Genomic DNA, 12,178 nt, shown 5'->3' on the forward strand with positions numbered 1-12,178 from the left:
CCTCAAAAGACCCAATTGAATTTATGAGATAAGACCGCTGTCAAAGATAAAATCACTCACCTTAGCAACTGTGCTGTTTTCTTTTAAAACATCTTTCAATGACCTGCTTACACAGCAGGTTCCTGTACCACCCACTGGCTATTGGGAGGCCGACACGATAACCCCATCAGAGTGACTGGAGCTTTCAGCTACCTGAGTTCTACCCTCCCATCCTCACTGGATAAACTCTCCAAGATGTCCTCTCGCAGTACAGCTGCACTTCCTCCTTAATCAGTAATGCAACATTGAAACTCTGGAACGCTGAGCTGTCAGTCCTGCCCTTCTCTGAACCAAGCTTCTGGAATGACTGTAACATCACAGCACCATGTACTAACCCAGGCTCGAAGCTCAGAACCTTACCTGCTATACTCAGGATTGTGCTAGAACTATATTACAGACCACCCTGAGGGCCTTGGTCCAACACTAACAGGAATACATATTCCCCATTACAGACCACCCTGAGGGCCTGGGTCACACACTAATAGGAGTACATATTCCCCATTACAGACCTCCCTGAGGGCCTGGGTCACACACTAACAGGAGTACATATTCCCCATTACAGACCACCCTGAGGGCCTGGGTCACATATTAACAGGAGTACATATTCCCCATTACAGACCTCCCTGAGGGCCTGGGTCACACACTAACAGGAGTACATATTCCCCATTACAGACAACCTGAGGACCTGGGTCACACATTAACAGGAGTACATATTCCCCATTACAGACCACCCTGAGGGCCTGGGTCACACACTAACAGGAGTACATATTCCCCATTACAGACCACCCTGAGGATCGCTGTGGGTCACACACTAACAACAGTGTACGTATTCACCGTTAAGGATTTCTTGTAGCCTCGGTTTCTCAGTAACATGAAAGTGTGTTCAGCATTACAAATTTCCTGCAGCCTGGGTGACACCATAACGCAAGAGTACATCTGTCCATCCCAGCCCTCCTGTGAACCAGGTCCACTCTCTAACACTAGTATACATTCACCGTTGCAGCCTTCCTAGGAACCTGGGTCACACTCTAACATGAGAGTTTGTTCACCCTTGTACGCTGTGAAGTCAGATCACTCTGTAACCCACGTGCGCACTAACCTTGTTTACTGCTGTTTGTTCTCTGTTGTGCTATCTCCACATTGGCGAGGGACAGACGCTGTCGGTCAATCAGCCTCTGTGTCTCCTGTTCCCAATATTGATCCTTCAGTGATGTCCGCATCCACGGCTGCCGAGGGATATCCTTCTTGATCACACTGTCAAAGTAGGTTATCTGGACATCATCCAAAACTCCAACATGAATGAATTCAGGAAAGTCATTGCTGTTCAGCATTGAGATGTAGTAATACCTCAGGGAGTGTGATTCTGTCAAAGATAAAAACCAAATCTGTCTCAGGGAAGACAATAAAACCATATGACAAAGGAGCAGAGGTGGTCTACTCAGCCCATCGTGTCGGCTTCAATGACATCATGGCTGATGTGCTGGACTGCAACTCCTCTTCCCTACCGTTTGCCCCATAACACTTGATTCCTGACTGATTTGAAATCCTCGGCCTTGAAATTCCATAACAAACCAGCCTCTACATTTATTTGTGATAAAGAATTTCACCGATTCACCACCCTCAGAGGAAAAGGACTTCCTCAATTCTGTCTTAATCGTGCAAGCCCTTACTCTGAGGTTTTTCCCTCTGGCCCTGGACCTTCCCACAAGGGGAGCAACCTTTTGGAGCTCAGGTTGAGGTTCTGGACCTTCCAAACCCAGTATGGTGACCAAACGAACATTGCAGCTCAGCAAGCAAACTTACAACCGGGGAACAACCTTACCGCATCTCCCCGGTCAAATCCCTTTGATGTTTCAGTAAGATCAGCTCTCATTCTCCGACAGTGCAATGAGGCCCAAATTATTCAACCTCTCCTCATAACTCAGTCCCTTCATTCCTGTCACCAGCCTAGTGAACATTCTCCGGTCTGCCTCCAATGCTCATACATCTATCCTTACAAAAGAGGCGCAAAACGTTTCACAGTATTCCAGGTGTGACCTGACCAATGCCTTACATAGTTTCATCAAAACCTCCCTAATTTTATATGCCATTCCCTGTGACATAGACACCAACATTCCATTTGCTTTCTCTAATACCTGCTGAACTTACATGCCAGTTTTTTTTGTGATTTAAACAGAGACTCTCGTATTCCTCTGTGCTGTAGTTTTCTGCAGTCTTTCTCCATTTAAATAATATTCAGCTCCCCAGTTCTCCTGCCAAAGTGAATTACTTCATATTTTCCCACAATATATTCCATTGGCCATGTTTTGCCCACTCACTTGTTTATATCTCTTACTGACGTTTTGTATCAGCGTTAGCACTTGTCTTCCCACTGATTTTTGTGTAATCCATCAACTTGGCTAAAGTAACTCATCCAAGTTATTGACACATATCATATATATTTGTGGCCCCAGCACAATCCCTGGTGCCCTCCACCCAGGCTGCCATCTTGATAATACCCTCTCTAAGCCCAACTCTCTGTCTTCTATTAGTTAACCAATCCTATATGTATGCAAAAGTATTGCCTCCAACCACAGGAATACTTCACTTATTACATAGCTTAGCAAGTATTACTTAATCAAGTGCCTTCTGAAAATCTAAGTATATTACATCTACTGTTTCCCTTTTATCTATCCTGCTTGTTACTTCTTCAAAGAATTTGTCAGGCATGTTTTCCCCTTCATGAAGCTTTACTGACTCTGTTCATGTATATTATGTGATTCTAAATTTCCTGCCGTTACATCCTTTTAAAGAGACTTGAATGTTCCCCCATATCAGATATTAAGTTAACTGGCCTATAAATACCTGTCTTTTTCCTATCTTTCCTTATTAAATAGAGGTCAGAGAAAGTGGGGACTGTAAATACTGGAGAGTCAGATTCAAAAAGTGTGGTGCTGGAAAAGCACAGCAGGTCAGGCAGCATCCAAGGAGCAAGAGAGTCGACATTTCGGGCATAAGCCCTTCATTAGAACATTCCTGATGAAGGGCATATAGCCAAAAGGTCGAGTCTCCTGCTCCTCGGATTCTGCCTGACCTGCTGCGCTTTTCCAGCACCACGCTTTTCAACTTCCTAAATAGACATGTTTGACAGTCTTCCAATCTGCTGGGGTTTTTCCAGGATCGAACTAGTCCTGGAAGATTCCAGCCAGTGCATCTACTATCTCTACAGCTACTTCCTTTAGTATCCTGAGACACCTCCCATCAGGTCCATGGGACTTAATAGTTTTTAAACCCCATCAGTTTCCTCTGTTGAAAGGTATTTACGTCCTCTCCTCCTTTTGTCTCTTAATTATGTTGCAATTTTGGAATGTTATTAGCATCATGTACTGTTGAGATTATTGGAAAGTAATTATTCAGCTCTCTGCCATTTCCTGGTTCTCCAGTGTTAGTTTCCCAGCGTTTCCCTAGGAACCTGCGTTTCCTCTCTCTGCCTTTTCAGATATTTAAATAAGCTCTTGCTGACTGCAATCTTATTACTTTCAAGTTTCCCTCAAGTTTTAACTTTTCCCCTTCATTAATTTCTTGGTCTTTTTTCATTGGTTTGGAAGGTGTTCCCAATTCTCTGTCTTGCTACTAATTTTTGCCACATTTACTTTAAACTTATCTTTAATTGGGCGATCTCCTTAACCTCCCTGATTAACCATTGCTGGCTCATGCTCCTTTTAAAGTCCCCTTCTACTCCAGGGGATGTACCGTATATACTCGAGTATAAGTCAATTCTTTTTAAGGTTAAATTTATGGGGTCGACTATTATCTGGATACCACTTTTATGGGGCTGAAATTCATGCCGGTCAAAATCCATACCATATCATTGGCAGACGCCCAACTGATCTCTAAACAAATAAAGAAACAAAAACTACGATTATGGTAATTCTGAACACCCGGAGTGGAGCAAGCCAAGTGGCACACTGACTCATAAATGCTGATTAGATTACTTACAACATGGCCCCTCGACCCAACAAGTCCACACCGGCCTGTCGAAGCACACTCACCTAACACTACAGGCAATTTAGCAATGTCCAATTCACCTAACCTGCACATTTCTGGACTGAGGGAAGAAACCCACGCAGACACAAGGAGAATGTGCAAACTCCACACAGACAGTCACCTGAGGCAGGAATTGAACCCAGGTCTCTAGCACTGTAAGGGAGCAGTGCTAACCACTGTGCCACCGTGCCACCCAGGACCTGCTACCTGTGAAGAACTAGGGTTGACTTTTTCACGTCATATTTGGAACATTCTAGATTTTTAGGGGTTGATTTTAACAGGAGATCGACTATTACTCGAGTATATATGATATCTCTGCTGTGAGGTTGTAAATGTCTTTAAATATCGGCCATTGGTCCCCAGTCTCCAAACTTATTTCCCAGTTCATTCCCGCCAACTCTACACTTATTCCTTTGTTTGAGTGCAGCACAAATGTTTCTGACCCAGGTTCCTCCCTCTCAAACTGAATGCTAAATTCTACAAGGTGATGGTCACTTATTTTGACTTTAACACCATTTATTAAACCTGTCTCACTACACAGTTCCAGATCCAAAAGAGCCTAACCCTTGGTTGGGTCCATAACATATTGTTCAGGAAACTGTCCTGAATTCTTCCTCATGGCTATCTCTGTCAATCAGACTACCCAATGTCTATGAAGATTAAAGTTACCCATTATTAATGTACTACCTTTGTTATATGTCCTCATTATCTCCCGGTTCATTCTGTCCCATTAGGGGTCCATAAACTAATCTCCTTGTGTTTCCTTCCCTTGACATTTCTAACATCCACCTGTATGACTTCTACACCTGCTGATGCAAAATCATTTATTGCTGTTGTATTTACTCCATCCGTGTACAAACACTACCTCACCAGCCTTCCCTTCCTTCCTGTCTTGTTGAAAGGTCCCATGTGTCTGAATATTTCATTCCCAGCTTCGATCTCCTTGGAATCATATCACTGTAATGACTATAAAATCTTACTCTGTACCCTTCGTCTGGGTTTGTGCCATTAGCTTCATTTATTTTGTTGCAAAAACTGCAAGCAAAAATCCTTTAGCTTTACCTTTTCCTAAATCATTTTCCTTCCATGTTACCCTTGTTGCCACTGTTTTTCCTCCTTTCCACTCCAGCTATGGTATTCCAAGTGGCTTATTAGGGCCACATTTCGCTTTGTAAGTTTACATTCCCCCTCTCCCCCCACCATCCGTTGCAAACCCTCTTTATAGCCCTTATTATTTGAGTCACCCAGGGCCACAGGTCTCTGGTTAGTTCTGACTAAGCCCATCCCATTGAAACAGTTTCCTTATACCCCAGTCTTATGCCACTGCCCCATAAACTGAAACCCGCTGTACCCTCACCAATCTCTGAGCAACACATTTAGCACCTTGACTTTTTTTTAACCTATGGTGAAAAGCAAGGGGCTGGAAAAGCACCACAGGTCAGGCAGCATCCGAGCAGCAGGAGAGTTGACGTTTTGGGTATAAGCCCTTCATCAGGAATGTGATTGGGAAGGGAGGGGGGAAGACAGGGGGCTCAGAAATAAATAGGAAAGAGAGGGTGGTGGTTAGGTAGCTGGGAAGGCGATAGGCAGATCCAGTTGGTGAGGGGAGAGGGTGATAGTAATAGACCCTATGCCAGTTTGCCAGTAGGGGTAGTAATTCAGAGACTCTTACCTCAGAGGTTCTGCTTTTCCATTTAACCCCGAACTGTTCAAGACCTTTCAGCAGAACCTCCTTTCTGGTCCAACAAATGTCATTGGTACCAGTGTGGATGATAATACTTGATCCCTGCCTTAACTCTGCAAGCTCTTCTCCAGTCTGAGGAGATGTGCTGACATTGAGCACAGTCGTTTCGACTCAAGTTCCTCCCTCGCACTCCACGCCCAAGCCCAGAGTGGGCAAGTCAGCCTTTGGGCTTGGAACTTTCCAATCCCCCTACTCATCCTGTCCAGTCTCACAACTACAACCCTACTCCTTTCCCCATTTGAATGGCTCCATGTCGCAAGGTGTCACAGTGGATTGACTCATCCCCACTTACATCTAACAATCCTGGAGGGATTGAGTCCGGCGCTGGCCAGGATTGTGTTGGAATGCTCAAATCAGGATGTAACGAGGGACTGAATGAGGGGTGTGGAATGTGGTTTGTAGGGAACACTGATAGTGCGTCTGATCAGCAGCACTATGTATCCATGATAATAAAACCTGCTCAGTCACTGCTGGTGGTGAGAATGGAGGAGGCTGAGATGAGAGGTTCAGGAATGTAACAGACAAATAAAGATAAAGTCATAGAGGTGTAAAGCATGGACACACATCCTTCAGTCCAACTCATTCGTGCTGAACAGATATCCTACATTAATCTAGTCCCAGTTCACAGCATTTGGCCCATTTCCCTCCAAACCCTTCCTATTCATATACACATCCAGATGCCTTTTAAATGCTGTAATTGTACCAGCCTCCACCACTTCCTCTGGCAGCTCATTCCATACATGGACCACCCTCTGTCCTTAGGCTCTCTTTAAATCTTTCCTCTCTCACCTTATACCTATACCCTCTAGTTTTGAACTCCCCTAGCTTGAGAAAAAGACCTTGCCTATTTACCCTATCCATGCCCCTCATAGAGTCATAGAGATGTACAACATGGAAACAGACCCTTCAGTCCAACCCGTCCATGCCAACCAGATATCCCAACCAATCTAGTCCCACCTGCCAGAACCCAGCCCATATCCCTCCAAACCCTTCCTATTCACGTACCCACCCAGATGCCTTTTAAATGTTGCAATTGTACCAGCCTTCGTCCTCTGGCAGCTCATTCCATACACATACACCCTCTGCATGAAAAGGTTGCCCCTTAGGTCACCCTTCAGCTTCTGATGCTCCAGGGAAAATAGCCCCAGCCTATTCAGCCTCTCCCTATAGCTCAAAACCTCCAACCCTGCCAATATCCTTTTGTAAATGTTTTTTGAAACCTTTTAAATTTCACAACATCCTTCCTATAACAGGGAGGCCAGAATTGTACAGTAGCCCCCCTTGTACCCATGGGGTATACGTTCCAAGACCCACTGTGGAAATCTGAAACCGCGGATAGGTGTGAACCCATTCATTTCAATGGGAAACTTACTTTCCTGGCAGCCCCCCGGTCCCTGGTTCTGGAACGTTCCCTGTAAAATGTTCAGGCCGCAATAAACCGCGGGTAACTAAAACCAAGGAAACTAATTCCGCAGATATGGCGGTCACCCTTTATTCCAAAAGTGGCCTAACAAATATCCTGTTCAGTTGCAACAAGACCTCCCAACTCCTGTACTCAACGCATTGACCAATAATAGCAAGCATACCAAACACCTTCTTTACTACTGTCTACCTGCAACTCCACATTAAAGAAACTTCGAACCTGCACTCCGAGGTCTCTTTGTTCTTCAACACCTCTATCTTAACGTTTCAGAATTCTTCTACTGCAATTTCAGTTTGACACTTCCAGAGAACAAACCATGTTTCCAAACCAAGTTGGGAATATAAGGAAGGAAATACTCAGGAAGACCAGTACTGAGTAAGTGCTACACTGTTCAAGAGTCACTACCATGGGAATGCTACACTCTCAGAGTTACAATACAGTGGGAACACTGCGTTGTTAGAGAATCAGTACTGTGGGAAACACTGCAGATGCTGGAAATCAGAAACTAAAACAGAAATTGCTTGCAAAACTCAGCAGATCTGGCAGCATCTGTGGAGAGGAAGCAGAATTAATGTATCGGGTTCAGTGACCCTTCTTCAGAACTTCCAATGCTGCCAGACCTGCTAGTGTGTCAAAGGAACAACATTGATAAAGTGCGATGCTATCTGAGGCTTAGCACTGAGGGAACACTGCATTGTTGGTGGATCAGTATTGAGGGAATGCTACAGTGGCAGAGGGACAGTACTGAGGGAACACTGCATTGTTGGTGGGTCAGTATTGTGGGAATGCTACAGTGGCAGAGGGACAGTACTGAGGGAATAGTGCATTGTTGGTGGGTCAGTATTGTGGGAATGCTACAGTGGCAGAGGAGCAGTACTGAGGGAACACTGCATTGTTGGTGGGTCAGTATTGTGGGAATGCTAGCGTGGCAGAGGGACAGTACTGAGGGAACACTGCATTGTTGTGGGTCAGTATTGTGGGAATGCTATAGTTGCAGAGGGACGGTACTGAGTGAATAGTGCATTATCCGAGGGCCTATACAGAGTAAATAACAACACTGTCAGAGGACCAGTACAGTGGGAATTCTGTCGTGGCAGACAAACAGTACTGAGAGAAAGTGCACTATCAGAGGGTCAATACTGAGTAATTAGCCACACTGTAGGAGGACCAGGAATGGAGGAATTCTACAGTGGCAGTGGGTCAGTACTGAGGGAACAGTGCACTATCAGACAGCCAGTTCTAAGGAAATAGCTATACTGTACAAGGGTCAGTACTGTAGGAATGCTGTAATGTTAAGAGGAACAGTACTGAATAAGTGCCACACTGTCAAAGTGTCCATACTGCAGGAATGTCAAAATGTCAAAGGGACAGTATTAAGTGCGATACTTGAAGGGAGCTTGGCACCATTGGAGGCGTGGCCTTTCACACTGCTTCAACTTTAGACTGGGCCTTGCCCTAAGGGTAGACTTTGCCCTATAAGTGGAATTCTCGTCCTTTAATAGAATTACTTCAATCTTATATTCCTCAAGACTTCTCCCCGTACTAAATTGCCCATAATGTTCAGGGATGTGTAGGCTAGGCGCATTAGTCAGGGGAACTGTAGAGTATATGGGGTAGGGGAATGGGTTTGGGTGGACTACTCTTCGAAGGGTCGGTGTGGACTTGTTGGACCGAATGGCCTATTTTCACACTGTTGTCGTATTCAAAACAAATTGAAAGATGGGTCAGGAAAGATTGCAAAAGTTCAGAAATTCTCCCACAGCGATCCAATCGATGCGAAAACTAAAATTCTGGATTAGTGGTGCTGGAAGAGCACAGCAGTTCAGGCAGCATCCGAGATTTTACTGCTCCTTGGATACTGCCTGAACTGCCGTGCTTTTCCAGCACCACTTATCCAGAATCTGATTTCCAGCATCTGCAGTCATTGCTTTTACCTAGCGAAAACTAACATTGTCTACTTTCGATTTCTCCTGGCCTCTCTGACCTTCTCCACCCTGCTGTCAGGAGACCTGGACACAAATCCCATCAGAGTCTCCCAGACTGTGCTGCCTTCAATGTGTAAAAGATCAGGCTGGCTGTATAACAGGGGGCTGATCAAACATCCCCCATTTCAAACTCTCCCCAAGAGACTCACGTTCACCCCAGACACAGAGAGAGAGAGAGAGAGAGAATGGAAAGCTGAATTCTGTACTTACCGGGAGAGACCCGGGAAAAACACAGGGAGATGGAGAGAAGGATCAGCAACATTCTGGGAATCCACTCTTCATATTCCAGTCAGGGGTTGGAAATAAAACACTCCGAGAGCGAACAAATCAATTGCTGTTTATAAACCGGAAAACAAAAACCAAGTTTCCCGAAACACAATTTTTAGTTGAACTTCGACCATTTCCTGGTTGCAATCAGTAGCTGCTGAGACTCCGAAAACCAGCCAATTCCAGGGAGGAGCAGTGACTCGTCACCAGTTACCGGGCAGACAGATCTCAGACAGGTTACAATTCACACTCTGAGACGGGAACAGCGTTTGTACAGCCTCCTTCAGGCGGTAATAAGCGCATCAAGTCTCTTGAAGTGAATTTGACAAAGTCCCAAGCCACATTTTTCTCATTTCCCACCCTCCGTGTTACTGAGGGGTAGCCACAGGATGAACAGGGTCCCTGATTCCTCCCGGGGGAAAGAAGGCTGATTAAAGATTGATGGGAGGGTGTGGGCAGGGAGCGGGTTCGAGCCCAGCTTACTGAAGGTACAGCCCTCAGTGTGTGGGCTGATGGTAAGGTGGGATCATTGAGATGCCAGAATGAAATGGGGGGCAGGTACCTCAGAGGGGCCCAGAGGAGATCACAGAAACTACCAAAGGTAAAGGCATGGACAGATTTGAACACCAGGATGAGAAGATTACAATCCACAGGTTGTTTACTGGGAACGAATCGGACGGCGGGAGGAGCCGAATTTAGCAACCTGGGTTCAATTCAGAGAATCCTGGACTGATGGGTTAATGGAGTGGGTCATGTACAGAGAGGCCAGTGTGGGGGTTAATGGAGTGGATCTTGTACACTGAGCCCAGTGTGGGGGTTAATGGGGTGGGTCATGTACAGAGAGCCCAGTGTGGGGGTTAATGGAGTGGATCTTGTACACTGAGCCCAGTGTGGGGGTTAATGGGGTGGGTCATGTACAGAGAGCCCAATGTGGGGTTAATGGAGTGGGTCATGTACAGGGAGCCCAGTGTGGGGGTTAATGGAGTGGGTCATGTACAGAGAGCCCAGTGTGAGGATTAATGTAGTGGGTCATGTACAGGGAGCCCAGTGTGGGGGTTAATGGAGTGGATCTTGTACACTGAGCCCAGTGTGGGGGTTAATGGGGTGGGTCATGTACAGAGAGCTCAGTGTGGGTGTTATTGGGGTGGGTCATGTACAGAGAGCTCAGTGTGGGGGTTGATGGAGTGGGTCATGTACAGAGTCCGGTGGGAGGGTCATTCATTTACTTTTCTGCTCCCTGCTCACTCCTGGAGCAGTACTATGGGAACAGAATCCCGCATTAACGCTCACAGCCTTCCTGTCAGTGTAACTCCCTCCCCTCACACTCCTCCTGTCAGTGTGACTCCCTCCCCTGACTCTCCCCCTGTCAGTGTGACACCCTCCCCTCACTCTCCCCTGTCAGTGTATCTCCCTCACCTCACTCTCCCCCTGTCAGTGTGACTCCCTCCCTCACTTTCAATAGATTTTTTGATATTACAACAAATACAAAACTATGTAATTCAAAAAATACAACGCAAGAACAAAATTAAAATCCAAACCACACTCATGTACAAATGCCCAAAAAATCTAACTACTTAATTAAATAAATGTGGGATATAGGAAATTTATGTTTCTTCTGCAAATTCTAAATTCACTAAAACTCAGTGTGCAATTGTTTCAGCCAGGAGCTGAGTCAACAAGGATGTGAACTCTGTGGAGGAAATGCTAATTGGTTTGCTAAGAATGTAATAAATGGTTAACCCTAGTTTGAAGGGCTTCATGATAAGATGCTGTGAAGACAGACAGTTAAACTCAATATGCCTGAACAAACAATAGGTATAACACATCTGTTTCCCACTTTTACACAGGAACAAACCCATTTAGAAGGGCTTAGTGACAGGATGCTGTAAAGAGGCAGGATGAGGGGCAAATAGCCTGACATCAGGAATGAGCATTTTTTCCACAGATAAGACCGGATAAGACATGAGATAAGCAGGAGGGTCTCAGGGAAGTGGAGGATGTGAACAAGGGGGGAAACAATGAAATAAGAAAAAAACATATAGGAACCGAATTATATAAATATCGAGTATTTGTTGAATTCGGTGTGTGTTTTGTCCCTGACTTGTGGACATCACACCCACTTGCAAGTGTGAAATAAAGAGCTCTGCTGATTCAGATCTTGTCTCGGACTGAAATTACTGAAGTGAGTGAGCTTTGTTTCTCACAATTGGCGCCCAATGTGGGGCTGTCCGGGAAGTTCTTCCATCGCCGGGGGGAGTGGCTGGCCCTGGACACTGGGAAGACGCGTCCCGTTCCCCATTGAGGAGCGGTCTCGTGTCCCGGTTCGGTCTGCTCCCTTGGGTGACTGGTACGAAGAGAGACATCTGAATCAGACAGTGACAGGCAGTCAATAGAATATACGGCGGAAAAGTGGCCAGGCAACTCTGTGCACAGACCAAGGTAAGAAAACTGACTTTTAAGTATTGCCTTGGTGGCCGGGATTGAGTTTTAGTAGTTAGTAAGGGGCTAACGAAGGGACTCAATATGGGTTGTGCCGTGGGTAAGGGACAAGCCTCCGAGGATATGAAAGAGGAACAAGGCAATGAAAGAGGAGGCAGGGTCCCTTGCAGTATGCCTCCTGAAAGTCCGTTGGGGAGGATGTTGCGTGAATGGACGCGCAATACTTGTACAAGGGAAAAGGATAAAAAGAAAATG

General features: G+C 45.6%; 1 protein-coding gene across 2 annotated transcripts in view; it reads right to left on the reverse strand.

Moving 5' to 3' along the window:
- LOC132832388 (class I histocompatibility antigen, F10 alpha chain-like) overlaps window positions 1-9,646 on the reverse strand; it is a 29,512-nt gene extending 19,866 nt beyond the window's left edge. Inside the window, exons 1-2 of one of the 2 annotated variants that reach the window (XM_060850343.1) lie at window positions 9,428-9,646; window positions 1,139-1,402 (exon numbers count right to left, since the gene is read on the reverse strand). In XM_060850343.1, the coding sequence (XP_060706326.1) occupies window positions 1,139-1,402; window positions 9,428-9,479 (316 nt within the window). In that variant the 5' untranslated portion in view covers window positions 9,480-9,646. The remainder of the gene's footprint in view (window positions 1-1,138; window positions 1,403-9,427) is intronic. The other variant, XM_060850342.1, reaches the window with a different exon arrangement.
- Window positions 9,647-12,178: the final 2,532 nt, after the last annotated feature.

Source organism: Hemiscyllium ocellatum, chromosome 35 (genome assembly GCF_020745735.1).
Source record: "Hemiscyllium ocellatum isolate sHemOce1 chromosome 35, sHemOce1.pat.X.cur, whole genome shotgun sequence".
NCBI classification, from domain to species: domain Eukaryota; kingdom Metazoa; phylum Chordata; class Chondrichthyes; order Orectolobiformes; family Hemiscylliidae; genus Hemiscyllium; species Hemiscyllium ocellatum.